A 15,239-nucleotide genomic window follows, 5' to 3' on the forward strand; every position below is an offset into this window, starting at 1 on the left:
CTCATGGGTTGTGATAGCTTCTTTGCTCTCTAGCATAAGAAAGTGTTGCCAGCTCATCCAGTACATTTCCTGCTTTAGACCTGGAATCAGCTGTTTGTCCAGGGAGCTCTGGTTCTCTTTTAGTGGAGCAGTGTGTGTGCTAAGGGTACACTTGCCCCCAAGGTGGTAACTGTTCATAGGCCTTTTTAGTGAATGTATCAGGGAATATGTATATGGGGTATTTTTTTGTTTTTAAAGTCAAAATACGTTTTGAGTTTATGCTTATAGTTGTAGGTCGTATTCAGGATGTAGGGTTTTTACTTAAGCTCTTCTGTCTTATATATGTGTATCTCCTTTTTCCCACACTGCCATTCCCAGTTCATAAAGTCACTAGGGATGGTAGTAATTATGTTACATTCTATTTTCATTGCTTTATCCCACAATACCCAGAATAGCAATGCCAACATTACCACGAATGGTATAATTACTGAAAATAGTTAAAAGTTTTTTTGTTTTTTTGTTTTTCTGTTTGGTTGTTATTTTGCCACTAGGCTATGTATAGTCCAACCATTGTTTTTAAAGTTACTTGAAATAGTTTCTCTGTGCTTATGCTACTAACTGGAGATAGATATATATATATATATAGTTAGATTCATTACATTTTATTTTCAATATTTAGGAGTTGCTTTTAAGATTTTTATAAAATTATTTTTATAAACACATCTCCAGAACTTTTTCATCTTGCAAAGCTGAAACTCTGTACCCGTTAAACAACTCCCCTTTTCCTCCTCCTCCCGTCTCCTGGCAACCAACATTCTACTCTGTGAGTTTGACCACTCTAGGTACGTCAGTTAAGTAGAATCATATAATATTTGTCTTTTTGTGACTGGCTTATTTCACTTAGCATAATGTCCTCAAGGTTCATCTATGTTGTAGCTTGTGACAAGAATTCCTTCCTAAATAATATTCCACTGTATTTATGTACATTTTGTTTGTCCTTTCATCTGTCGATGGACACTTGGGTTGCTTCCACAATGAGTTGCTCTTAAATTTACTTTTGTTTTACAATTATGTGAATTATTTACACTGACCTGAAGTCAAATCAATAAGGAAAATATATTTAAAGGAGTAAATCTTTTGTCTTTCTCTTCACCCGGTTTTCTCCTTCCTTAAGGAATTTTTTTTAACTAAATGGTTTATCCTTCTATTTTTTTTAATCTTAAAAAGTCTTTTTTGCCTGTCAAAAATATATACAAATATATGTATTTATTTTCCTCCTTTCTTAGAAAATGGTAGCGTATGATAAATACTGTTCTGCATCTTGATTTTATCACCTTATGATTGTAGGGTAGCAAGCTCTTCCTCATTCTTTTTCATCACTGTATAGTTGTTCCTCTGTGTGGATGTACTGCAGTTTATCCCACCGGTTCCCTATTAATGGACACTGGAGTTGTTTACATTCTTTTGCTGTTAAAAATAGCCCTACAAAAACAATGTACTGTGTAGGTCTTTTTTTAATTTTGCTGATATCTGTGGAGGTCATAAAAGTGGGTTTGCTGGATCAGAAGTTCTGGTAATTCTGCTAGATATAATGAATTCTCCTTTGTAGGAGTTAAACAATTTTGCATTCCCACTAAATTGTATGAGAAGGCCCGTTTCCTTCTCCGTACTACTTTCCCTTGAATATATTGTCAAGTTTTTGGACTTTTACTAGTGTTTTAGTGAGAAATATGGTTTTAATTTACATTTCTCTTGATCTGGGCATCTTTTCATATTCAGAGCAATTTGTTTCTTTCCATGTCTGTAGCCTATTTTTCTATACAATTGTGGATTCTTTTTTTTTTTTTTCTTTATTTCTAATTTTAGAGGCTCTCTCTATGGAAAGATGGTAACTTTTTTCTCTCTGATATAAATTTAAAAACTTTTTTGTAATCATTTTTTTTTTTACTTTGCTTACAGTGTTTTTTTACCATTCAAAAGTTTTAAAGTTTGTGTAGTCTAACTTGTTATGCATTCCCCTTCTGTTGGTAGATTTTTGAGTCATTTTTTAGTAATGGTTTTCCCATTTGTTGGTTACAACAGCTCACTCATCTTTTCTCTGGTAACTGTTTTCTTCCTTCTCTCTCTCTCTCTCTCTTCTTTCTGTGTACTTGTCCTGGTGTGTGGTATGAAGTGTGCATCCAGTTTTCTTCTTCCATGTGGATATCCAGTTATGCCAACATCACTAATTTAAAAGTCTATCTTTTCTCATTGATTTGAGGTGCTTTTTTTGTTTTGTTGTTGTTTAATATATTTGTGTATGTAGTTGGGTCTATTTCTGGATTTTCTAATTGACTCCATTGGTCTGTATTCATGAGCCATTACAACACTGTTTTAATTATATAGGCTTTATAATATGTTTCAATACCTAGTAAGGTTAGCTTTCTTCTTTTTCATCGTGTTTTTTCCTAGCTATTTTTTCTTATGTTTTTCTTCCAAATAAACTTTATAATCAGCTTGTCTTGCTCCGATAAGAAAAAAGCCTGATGGTATTTTTATTTGGACTGCATTACATGTGTAGATTAATATAGGGGAGAACTGACATTTTTAGGATGTTAAGTCTTTTTATCCAAGAAGATGATAGGCCTTTCCATTTGTTCAGTCCTACTTCTCTGTGTTCCAAGAATATTTTATATCATTTTTCTCATACAGATTTTGAGTCTATCTTATAAGTTTACATGTATGTATTTATTTTATTTTTGATATTATGTTTATTATATCTTCTCTCAAGATTCTGTTTTGATCTGTGAAGATGATTGAATTTTGTATGTTAATTTTATAACCTGTTACTTTACTAAGTCATTTCTTCATTCATGGTGATTATACTATTGAATAGTTTGGGTTTTCTAAATATATAATCCTATGAGATGAAAACTGAGGAATTTCTGGACCTTTTGTAGAATGCAGAATTAGCTAAGTTCCAGTGCACTGGCAGTGCAGGTATGATTCTGGAGTCCACGCTTAGCTTCTCTGTTGTTTTATCATAGATGTTCCAGGCTATTGTGTGCCGTCATCTGAGTTAACCGTATTATTTGTTTAATAACAGGAGTTAGAAAGGCAGAAACATATGTGTAGCGTGCTACAACATAAGATGGATGAACTTAAAGAAGGCCTCCGACAAAGAGATGAGCTCATTGAGGTAGGTACACGAAATGTGGGAGTACTTAATTTTGAAAAAAATACATTGAATAGATTGAAGGCGTGTGTGTTGGGAAGGAAAGGAGTTAAAATGCCACAAACAGCTTGCTTGTCTCCTCACATTTGACTGTATCCTAAAGTGTGCAGACATGCAACATGAAGGCAGGCTTAAAAAATTACTACTGTGTGCAAAAAAAAAAAATTAGTACTGTGACCCTTGTAACATTCCCCCTCTTAATAGCAGAAGGTTTTGTAGTTGTCTTTCATTCCTAAGCACATTCTCTCCTAAAGATACCTTATGAAATGGGTGAAAAGAAAAATTACAGAGTACCATTATTCTTTGGAATGTAGTGAATGCTTTATTTTGGGACATGATTCTTAGGGAATAAGAAGTTGGGTCTTCACTCAAGTGGGTACGTTTCTGAGATGGCTAAATGAAAAGAAGACATTGTCCATATGCCTGTAGTGGTCAACAGGTGACGGCTGGTCAGCGCTGAGGCTCTACTGGTGGAGAAGCCCTGAGTGCCATGGGAAGCAGTGTTGGTCTACCGAGAAATCTTTGCAAGGATTTATCCTTTTGTGCCTACTACCTTGCTTGCATCTCTGCTTTTCTTTAGATGTGGTTTTCGTCTTGAGGTTGTTGTTTTTTATAAGTATGGGGTTAAGTTGTTGGGAAGGGAGCCTGCTGTCTTAGTGTGGTTATCAGGCAGGTCTGTTGTTAACTTGTGCTGATGACCTGTGGTGATATCAGGAAGGTTAAGGAGCCCGAGAAATGCCTCATTTGCCACGCTCACCTCATCCACATCCCTGGTCGTTCAGGGCCCCCACCCCCACCCCTTTTCCCTCCCTCTTTTTCCGCTTCCCCCATGAACCTGCCTCACTTAATCTCTCCTCCTGTAAGTGACTTTAAAAATCATTTAATAGAGGAACAGAAATGATGATTTTTTAATTTGTAGATTTGTGTTACTTTTCGTCATTCTTGAGAATAATTGAGTTGAACATAGTCTGCTGAAAGCAGGTAGAATTTGTGAATTCTAAATGCAAACATAGATAATTCCTTGCAAATATCATATTACATGTGAAGTTAGTTCTTAGTTTTTCCATATATGGCAAGAAGCAGATTATCCAGACTCTGTATCCTGCTGGTATTTAATAATAATGTGAACCCTTCTCTCGTTTTGTCCTCTTGTAATTCTGTGTGTCACTATGCCAGCCACTTGTTACTTCTTTTTCTGATTAAGATACATACTTTTCCCCTTTATGATTTCAAAAGAATAACAAAACTGCTTTGGGAGCTGCTTCTCAAATTCAATAGTTTACATTAGAATTGGTTAAATGTTCTAGTCTTCAATGATTGCATTTAAGAGGAATTTTAGTGCTTAATTTTTTCAATTTGTCAGTATGGTTTCTAATTTAAAAGCCCAGGGTAATGGGTATACAAACTTTAAAAACCTTAGTTTTAGGTGTTTTTTACTTTTAGAATTAACATCTTTTAAATGTTAATATGCACATTTATTTATAAGTGAAAAATCTTCTATATGACAAAATAATGCTTTTTGGCCTTTAGAACTGAAACCCGCAGGATGAAGTAGATGAGGAGTGTGTCACAGGGAAAGGAAGAGATGATAATTTACCAATAATGCAAAAAAGAAAACCTACTAAATATAAGAGGATATAAATTGAGCATCACTGACTAGTCAGAGGAGCTGTTTAAGAACTGTTAAATGCTAAAAGTCTAGTTTTTCTAAAAACTAACGTGACCGTTCATTTGTAATTTATGATGTTCTGTCATAGATTGTGCTAACAGAAATCCAAAGTGATTAAGCTAAGAGACATCTCTCTTGTATTATTTTAGTTCCACTTAAAAAAATAGAGTTCAAAACTACTGCTCATCTTCTGTGATAAGGATCATTTGTTCATAAGCAAGTCTGAGTTTCCCTCCTAGAAATGTAGGTTGTTCCATGTTTGGGGAAGAGGCATTTATCTAGGAGGAGTGCACTTACGGAGCTGGATGTACACAGGAGCCCTCGCTGGCTTGCTGCCACATAGCTGTGGTGGGAACAGTTATTCCTCGCGCCCCCAACTCACTTCCATCGCAGCAAGCCAGTGAGAGCCATGCCGCCAAGACCCTGGGCGTCAGCTTTCCTTTTAAAAAGCAACTCTTGCTTTTGCTGTTCATCACAGACTTTCTCCTTTTAAGTTTCTTTATCAGATTTATTTTTGTTCTGTTTTCCTCCCGCTAATGCCATCCTCTTTTTCTTTCTTTCTGCTCTTTTATTACTTCTCTTCCCCTCTTCCTCTGCAGGAGAATCAGCGTATGCAGCAGAAAATAGACACCGTGACAAAAGAGGTGTTTGACCTCCAAGAGACACTGCTTTGGAAAGATAAAAACATTAGGGTATGAGATGAAATTGGGCTTTGTCCTAAAGTTCACTGATGAGGAATAGACCAATATAAGTTAACTTAGAGATTCCTAAAAACCTGTCCTCATGATTATTTTTGAGCATTTACATGGAGTGAAATATGAATAAGCAGAAGATAGAAAGAAACTTCCATGGGAAAACCTGATCCTATGTTGCTAAGAACTCTTCTCTCCATCTGAATCTGGGCTTGTGAAACCCACAGTTAGGAACTTTCTAAGGAAGTTGTTCTTTCTTTCCCTAGGATTCTTATACAGAAACAGCCACAGGCATTTAATTCAAACTCTGTGGGTAATTTGATATCCTTACATTGCAAGAATTTGGATAAGAGGCAAGAGGATAGGGAGTGGCAGTGGAGGACAAGTTATTAGCATCCCATAAATCTTTGGTGAATAAACTAAGAAGAGATTAAAATCATTTTAATTACGAAAGTGGTTAGGAATGTAAGATTTGCCGCAGCAGCCAAACTGTGACGTCATCTCTAATTATATCCTCATAACTCCCCAAAGCAGGGGCCTAGATAAGGAAACAGCCTTTACTGCCTTTCTGCTCAGCCCTTCAGGAAGATCCCAAGTCCACTAGAGGCTGAAAAAATTCCCGCCGGTTCATCCCATGAGGCCCTTTGACTGGCAGCTACCTCCACCTCACGGCACATGAGCTCTCTTCTGCAGAGGCTCACCTTGTCAGGGAGGGGCTATGGAAACCCTTGGCCTAAGGCACAGTGAGGAAGTCTTGTTGTGCTTGAGGTTAGGTGGGGTACGAAAAGCTGGCCCAAGTCCCTGAGAGCACCTGTGACAGACATGCCTGGATGTGAAGCCCTGACACCCTCCTTGGGTAGGGCATCCTGGTATCCAGGTCTTTTCACACCTCCAGGACCCCATCCTCTCAGTAAACACTTGGGAAACAAAATTACTTGGTTAAGAGTGTGGTAGACAGAAAGTTAAAAAACAAAACAAAAACACTACCTTTTAGAATTTCTGATACTAAAATACCTATTTTCTAAAATTCCATCTAAAACTAGAGAAGCCTTCTGAGGTATAAATTAACAGCTTTGTTAAGAGTTTTGAATTGTGACTGTGAATGACTGATTTCATTTATATTTTTACTTGAGGAATTTAAAATGAGATGTGAAAAAACGTACAGCACAAAGTAGGTAATTTGTAAGGTTAGGCTGAAATCTGGTCACTGTGTGGAACGGGCTTCTTTTAGAACTTTACATAATTTTCTTTACTACGGATCTGCAGGTCCTTGATTTCTGTTTTGTATAATCATCTTAGTATATTAAACTAATTATTTTGGGCCAGTCATAGAAAACCCCCAAATCTCTCAGTCCAATAAAATAGCTATTCAAAATAAAACAAAAAATTTTTCCTACCAAAAAGGTGAGCTGATGGTTACAATATGAATTACTTGACTTTTAAATTTTCTTGGCATTATTAAATGAAGAATTTTTTTTTATGTAGCAAATAATAATGTATTCCTTTGGCTTTTTTTTAAATTGAACTGTTAAAAAATGTTTCAGATCATTATAGATTCACATGCAATTGTAAGAAATAATACCAAGAGATCTTGTGTGCCCTTTATCCAGTTTTCCCAAAATGTAACATCTTGTAAAATAGGATATTGACCTTGACATAGTCAGGCTACAGAACATAGTCATCACCGTTAGGGGTCTCTCCTATTCCCTTCTGTAGCCGTATCTACTTCCCCCTCTTCCCTGTCCCAAGCGCTGGCAACCACTAAGCTGTTCTGTTTCTATAATTTTGTCATCTTAAGAATGTGACTAACATTTTTTAAAAAAAATGTTGTATAAATGAGATCGTATAGTATACAACACCTTGAAGTTATATCCGAGTTGTTTCATGCATCAATAGATTGTCCTTCCTTCAACTTAAAAAAATCTTTTTTTAAAAAATTGTGGTAAAGTTCTAAATAACACAAAACTGACCGTTTCAATCATTTTTAAGTGTAGAGTTTGGTGGTATTAAGTCCATTCACATTGCTATGCTACCGTCACCACCATCATCCACAGAACTCTTTTCATCTTGCGAGCTGAAACTGCACCCATTAAACAACATCTCCCCAATTCCTTCTCCCACAGCCCCTGGCAACCACCGTCCCACTCTCTGTTTCTATGAATTTGACTGCCCTGGGTACTTCATTAAGTGGAATCGTACAGTATTTGTCTTTTTCTAACTGGCTTATTTCACTTAGCATTTATCCTCAGGATTCAGACATGTAGCGCACATCAGAAAGTTCTTTTCTGAGACTGACTGATGTTCCAGTGTCTGTATGTACTACATTTATTTATCCATTCATCTCTTGATGGACACTTGGGTTGCTTCTACCTTTTTGCTATTACAAGTAATGCTGCTGTGAATATAGGTTTGCAAATCTCTTGGTGACCCTGTGCTCATTTCTTTTGGTATATAACCAGCAGTGGAGTTGCTCCATTGTATGGTAATTCTGTGTTTAATAGAGGAACAGTCATACTGTGTTCCGTAGCAGCTGCACCATTTTACGTTTCCACCAGCACAGTGGAACAAGAGTTCCAGTTTCTCTACATCCTTACCAACATTTGTTTTCTGGGTTTTTCTTTTTTTGGTTTTGTTTGTTTATTTTGTTTTTTGATAGTAGACATCCTAATGTGTGTGAGATGGTCCTCCCTTGACTTTTAAAAGACAAAATTTTTTTCAACATTACTTTTTTGGAAAATTGAAATATAGTTGATTTACAATGTTGTGTTAGTTTCAGGTGTACAGCAAAGTGATTCAGTTTATATTTATTAATATTATATATATATTAATTTACAATTTTATATATATATAATCTTTTTCAGATTCTTTTCCATTATAGGTTATTACAAGATACTGAGTGTAGTTGCCTGTGCTTTACCGTGGTCCTTGTTGGTAGGCCCTTCTCTATTTTATATGTAGGAGTGAAAAGACACACTTTAAATATGATCTGTGACTACCTAATCCATCACTTATCTCTAGCTTCATTATCAAGATTTAAATTTTGTAACTCCATGAAGGGACATGGCCATTATTCTCATATTAAAGTTCAATTTTCTTTGGTTCTTCTTTCATTGATCCCAGTGGTCACGCCTCCAGCACCAGTGTAGCTGCAGGCACCCAGTCACCCTGTGTAGAACCAGTATGTGTGAAGGACTTGTATATCCCTATAGCCTCGCACAAGACTCACTCCCATTCTAACTAAAGATATTTGTGCCTGTGTGTAATTATACATACAGTTAACCTGTTGCCCAGAAGTTCAGCCTTTCACGCTTCTTGGCACTAGAATTTGAGGTTAGGTCAGGGGTAAAGAATTATTTCGGTCTCCACAAGCATGTACTTTTTACCCTAAAAAAAAATCTTCCGTAGGAGCAATTACTGAATACAAACACAAAGGTAGTGATTGTATGGTTAGGTAATACAGAGGATTTCAGATCCAGTGTGAATACATTTGGTCCAATTATAAGGTATTTCAGTAGCCTTCAAATTTTGTGGTAAAATGGGAGAACTTGCAGGATGTATTTTATTTTCCCATCCATAATTATGGTAAGGTGAAATTAAAAAGTCTAAAAGTAAAGAGAAAATCTGCCGTAAGACGGGGATGAGGAGCAAATGGCACGTACTAGCATTTGCTAGAATTCCTAGTTTCACATTGGTCTGTTCCTAAGGGATCTTTTATCTCCAGTGGTGGTGTTTCTGTAGAGCATGCTGTGACGTGACAGCGGTCACTGACCCAGTTACGCGTGGTGATGCACGGCCTAACTATGCACGCAGATACCAGTAACCAGAATAGCCAGAGATTAAAGGGGCTGTCAACAGATGGGAGAGTACTGCTTGGGCTTTGCTGTCCTAAGGTTACATTTGTTATTAGTGCAATGGAATGTTAATATTAGCTCGAAGTGTTTGAGTAAATGCCTTATGGTGCTGGAAACTCAAATTATTAATTTACAGTTAGACTCTCGACACACAGGATGAATGTGAGTTGTTGAAAGGAAGTTAGATATTCACAGTGCAGTTTGGATAAGTAAGGAGTAGGCCTTGCCCTGTGAACTCCTTTTCCAAAAGTGGAATGACAAGAAGGGAACACAGTTGTGGCCTTCCTGGGATGACAAGAAGGGAACATAGTTGTGGCCTTCCTGGGATGACAATATAGAAAGTATGCAAGGGCTTTGGAACCAAAAAGAACTGGATTCATTTTCTGGTTTTGCCACTTATTGTGGCTTTGGGTAAAAAACACAGTCTTTATGAGCCTCAGTTTTCAAATCTGTGAAATGGACTAAGACAAGTACAGGGTATGTAAAGGAGAAATTATATATAAAAATATACTGTATAAGAGAGAGAGTATATGTATCTACAACAGCTGCAGCTACCCAGATGGTAGTTGTTATCATCCCTTTTTTACTTATTCCCTGTTTGGTTGCAAAATAGGATTATAATGATTTTTAAAAAATGTCCAGCTATTCAGCAATCAGTAACTAGGTAGTTAGCCCCTTCTAAACTCTATAAACCAAGAGGAAAGTTACCTGTTGTAGTTTAACTTCTTGGATTACTGGGAATGCTGGGAGGAAACCTTAAATATATGAGCAAATATGCAGAGAAAAGATTTTTCAAATAGCCCAGCTGTCAGATACCTGCAGAGACTGCTTAACTTGGGTGGATTTTGAAGTCTGAGGTGTTTTATTACATAGAGTAACAATTTGTCAGCGTTGACCAGACGTGTCTTCCTGCCTCTGCACCGCTGTCCTGAGCTCTGACGGTCGTGGGATGTAGGCAGTGGTGGGGAAAATTAAAAGGGAAGCCAGGCTGGCTTTCCCCGAGCCTTCCCTGCCCTCTTACGCTGAGTCCTCCTTTACGCCTGTCCCCTTGGGATGGGTGCTGTCATACCCCTCTGGTATTCAGTGAGGAGACTGAGACATAGATGAGTTCATAGGTGCCAGGACTCCAAAGCCTGCCTCCAAAAGCCATAGTCGGCTTCCTTCCCCATAAATGGGCTGTATTTGTCAGTGTTTTGTTTTTCACATTTTGAAGATATATCAGAAAACTAAATGACCTGTAGTTGCATTTAATTAAATTAACAAAAACAGATCCTTGAGAATTTTGGAGGGAGATCAGCTATTTTTTAATTAAGCAGTATTTGAGGAATATTTTACCATACTACTTGGAGAACAATTACTGTGGCCAGTATTTACTTAAAACATCTTATATATGTAATAATTGTTTTCTTCCAGGACCAATTTTTATTTTTTAACAAATCAAGTATATTCTTGAATAAACTAGTTTAGTTTAACACGAAATGTGGGGTTTTGGGGTCTACCAAATAAAAACATACTTAGGAGGTTAGTAAGGAAACTTTTAATATCACTCCTGTCTTCATCTTCCTTTTCTTGCTTTTTTCATTGACTGGAAAAGAAAGATTTGTTTTCTTGCCTGATGTGATAAGCATGCTTTGCCAAATTTATGCACAATTAACCAGTTTCTATTAAAACTCCTGTCTGGAGATGTATATCCGTGTAACTTTGTATTTCCTCCCATATCTAACTGCTTGTTCCTAAGCTTTTAATGCTAACACTTCCCTGTCCTTTATGCCTGTCTTTTTTAAAAATTTGAATTTGGTACTTCTCTGCTCCCTTTCACTTGCTCTTTTTCTGTGCTATTCTTTCTCTTGCTACCCTGTCTAAACCAGGCCCTAGAGAAACAGAAAGAATACATTGCCTGCCTTAGGAATGAGCGCGATAATCTCAGGGAGGAGCTGGCTGACCTGAAGGAGGCGATGAAGACGGGAGAGGTACGTTGGCATCAGCCCGGAGCGCCAGCCCCTCACTGCTTTGTTCTTCCCTCCTTTCGTCCTGTCATCTTTCCTAGCTTGAATACAAGCCACAGTGTTCATTCTCCGGTCGAGATTTGGTAGGTGTAAGTCCTTTCTCTGCAGAACTATGTTCTGTTAACTAGTTCTGACCAGGTTTTACCTGGGGCAAGCGTATGTTGTCACAGGGTCACCTCACAGAGCATGCTGCTTCCGTGTGGGCCATCTTTTGTGATGGTGGGTTTTTTCCTTCCTCCCAGAAACATGGCTTAGTCATCATCCCCGACGGCACTCCTAATGGCGATGTCCACCATGAACCAGTGGTCGGAGCCATCACTGTTGTGTCTCAGGAAGCCGCTCAGGTCTTGGAGTCAGCAGGAGAGGGGCCCCTAGGTAAGACACCGGCTGCCTGCGTGCTGACTTCAGTTAGCGCTGGGCTTGTCCTCTTGGGCTTCCAGCTTGCTCACATCCTATCTTGGAAAACAAAGACAATGCAGGGCTGTCTGAGCCTTTCTCAATCCCTAATGGGAAGAAGTCTGGTGAGCTGTCTTCAGGCCCTGGGAAACCATTATCTGGATCACTGTCAGGCAGTACGTGTAACCGTAAGGCCCCAGTTGGAAGCACTGTGTGTGTATATGTGTTGCTTTTTCACTTAAATATAACCTTCTGCAAAGAGATAATCCAGCACATCCGTCCCGGGAAACCCGTCCCAAGTACGTGTTAAGTCTCTTCTTCCGGGAGCATCTGGTTTTATGTTCTGCTGCTTATCCCGGGATTCTGTAGCTTTTTGCCACTGCATTTGTTAAGGCAAGAAACAGACGACCGAGAAGAGATCAGAGGAGTGTTATTCCAGAGCAGGGTTTCTGAGCTTCTTAAGGTCTGAGCCTCTTACATTTAACCCTTTGAGAAATCACACAGCTGCCCATCTGTTGCCTCCACTGAGAGTCCTGTTCTGGAGAAGAATGGCCCAAGTAGATATTGTGTCCTCAGTGGACTTTTATATTTTCAAATATGTGTAGATTTTCCTAGCATGGGCTGTACTGTAAGGGAGGGGGAACCAAAAAAACTCTTTAAAAGCACATTCTCTGAAGTACAGAGTTCCAGAAACGTAATTGTAGAGCCTTTGACAAAGCAGAGGGTGCTCATTGCTTCCCCCGCCCGATACAGAAGTGCTGACACATTTGGCTGTGGCCTTGGTTGGTTGAGGGGAGCACTGGCCAAGTGTCAGATGCTTTTTAAAAAACTCATCTGTGGGTATCCCCTCTGCCCAAGGGGTCTGTTTTAATGCATGTTCGGAAGAAGCAGCTCTCGCTCCCCACAGGCCAGGAACCAGCCCTAGTGATCCTGCTACCAAGCCTCAAATGAGCTCCAGGCGCCCCACATCTTAGAGGTGGTCCCCTTCCCTGCCCCACTGGCTTTCGTGGGCCTTGGCTTCTTCCATCATTGTGCTCTGTTTTCTTTGCCCCAGCATCCCCTCTCAGTCCAGTTCTTAGCTCCCTATCTTCTCTTCCACATTTTATTTTCTCCTGCTAAGGGCTTAAGCCTGTGGGAGTACCCTTTGCATTTGAGTTGTCTACTGGTAAAACTTGCAAATTTGTGAAACAAGGAGATGATCTTTGTACTTTAGTTTGTCTTTGAATGGAAAATCACTGCTCTTGGGAGCCAATGTTATGTTTAGTGCCCTGATAAATATCAGTTATGTGGAAATGTGTGTTGAACAATTAAGTAGTTTTCCTTTACACCATTAAAGCCTTCATGTCTTTTGACATTCAGAGCTGTAAGCTGTTTATCAGATAATGTTCTTGTTTGTGAATTTGAGGGAATTAGTTTTAATTGTTTATATACTACATCATTACAAATTCAAGTTACAGCCTTTTTCATGTTTTAGATGTAAGGCTACGAAAACTCGCTGGAGAAAAGGAAGAGCTCCTATCACAGGTAAGGGCATTCTTCTCATTGGAAGGTAATGTTCATTGTAACTGACTCAATCATATGGTAAAATGTTAGCAAAGTGAAATGTACACTAGAAAGAAATGTGCTTGTTTCAAACATCACTACTCAAGTAAGATTTGAAGGATAAATAGGTAATTCATATTTGACCTCTTTGTTGTCTCCTATTCTTTAAAGAAAAATTACAGGACACTAAGTGTAAGCAGTCAGGTAGTTCAGCACAGCTCGTTATGAAGACAGGCGTTCCCTGCCCTGCCTGCCCCCTCCACCTTCACCCCGACCATTCCTGCCTGGTTCTTTTAGCTGATTGCTCTGGGGTGTACTGCCCTTGTGAGCTTCTGAATAACACGCTTCTGTTGCTTCTCGATGGTTCTGTTTAAGGCAGCAGTGCTGACACCCCTCTGTGGAAGACGTGGATGTAGCTGTCGCTCATCCCCTCTCCCCAACACATGTACGCTTCCCATCCCCACATTCTGCTAGAAGGGCAGTGTGCCAGTCTGTCTGCGCTGTCAGGACGCTGTGAACACTACTCACAGGGGAGCCGTGGAGCTTTCTAGGATGGCCTCTCATCTCCTTTACACTCTTTATTTCCCCTGAAGTTAGTGTTGTGGTTTTTCTTTTCAATTGCTTGGTTTCCTACGTATTGATTACTAATCTTGCTGCAGGCTCTCCAACAGTGATTTAAATCCACCCTTAGTGGTTTTCAGATGCACGAAGTATTCCCTCAGTTCCATCTTTTTGGTTCTTGGAGCATGTGACACATCTCTTTCAGAACTTAATGGCTCATTCCCTCAGTACAGAGATGTGACCAGTTTTCATCATCATCTAGAATTTCCTTTGCCTGTGGTTCAGATTGGTTTCCCTTTTCGCAGTGTCTCAGGCCTTCCTCCTCCTTTATTTATTCTCTTACTTTGGGACATCCCCCAGTACTTCCTGAGAACATGAGAAAAGAGTATGTGGACCAAAAATTTTTCTTAACTTTGCAGGACTGAGAATGTCTTCATTTTACCCTCTTAAGAGACTAACAGTTTGACTGGGTATAGAATTCTTTGTTGTAGTCATTTTCCTTCATCTTTTTTAAGTCAAGAAAGTGCTTCATTGTCTTCTAGCTTCCTGTATGGCTGTTGAGAATTTCAAGGACATTTTGATTTTTGGTTTTTATATGAGTATGACCCATTTTTCCCTTCTCTAGAAGTTTGTATCATAGTCTCTTTTCTCCCCAGTGTTCTGAAATTTCACAGTGACGTGGTTCGGAGTTCTGTGTGAATGCATTTATTGTATGTTTCTCCAGTCACATTTAGCTGCACAGGTGTAGGCATGGGGTGGATGGAGTTAAGAGTTTGCCAGGTGAGTGTAGCAGGGCAGAGGAGGTGAGGGTGTGTGCAGGAGAGCGATGATGGACCTGGATAGTAGAGTAGGTAAGGTAAGGAGGGCTGAGCAACATCCAGGAAAACATCAGGCACAGTGGATCCCAGGTGCCAGTGCGGCTGAAGGATTTTTAGAGTTGGGTCCAGAGAGAATGGGCTGGAAAGATCAAGAGTAGCAGTTAGAGAAAAGAGACACAGAACTGAATTAGGTGGGCCGCCCTTAAACAATGATGAGACGCAGAGTAGGACCAAGGGAGTGAGTTGCTGAGGGCGAGATGGGGCAGATGGCAAGATCCTTGTTCCAGAAACTGAGAGGTCAGTCGTCAGAGAGATACTCTACTGAAATGTATCTTGATTTGCCAACAATTAAGAGAGGAAGAGCCTTGAGGGAATGTGGAGGTAAAATGGTGAAGAAAGAGTAGGATGATGGCAGTGAGGGGGGGCCGCTAGTATATATAATCTGAAGAGATGTGACTAGGAACGGTGAATTTTAGAGAGGATGGTGGGAGAACAGTTTGGTAACAGCAAG

At 39.1% G+C, this 15,239-nt stretch overlaps 1 protein-coding gene across 20 annotated transcripts in view; it reads left to right on the forward strand.

The window, feature by feature from the left end:
- The window catches only part of LRRFIP2 (LRR binding FLII interacting protein 2), a 99,548-nt gene that overhangs the window by 77,739 nt on the left and 6,570 nt on the right, over positions 1–15,239 (forward strand). For 11 of the 20 annotated variants that reach the window (XM_031469910.2, XM_031469916.2, XM_031469913.2 and 8 more), the window contains 5 exons: positions 3,065–3,157; positions 5,462–5,554; positions 11,274–11,375; positions 11,654–11,786; positions 13,282–13,331. In XM_031469910.2, the coding sequence (XP_031325770.1) occupies positions 3,065–3,157; positions 5,462–5,554; positions 11,274–11,375; positions 11,654–11,786; positions 13,282–13,331 (471 nt within the window). The remainder of the gene's footprint in view (positions 1–3,064; positions 3,158–5,461; positions 5,555–11,273; positions 11,376–11,653; positions 11,787–13,281; positions 13,332–15,239) is intronic. The other 9 variants (XM_031469920.2, XM_031469919.2, XM_031469923.2 and 6 more) reach the window with 2 other exon arrangements.

The sequence above is a fragment of the Camelus dromedarius genome, chromosome 17 (assembly GCF_036321535.1).
Source record: "Camelus dromedarius isolate mCamDro1 chromosome 17, mCamDro1.pat, whole genome shotgun sequence".
In the NCBI taxonomy this organism is placed as follows: Eukaryota; Metazoa; Chordata; class Mammalia; order Artiodactyla; family Camelidae; genus Camelus; species Camelus dromedarius.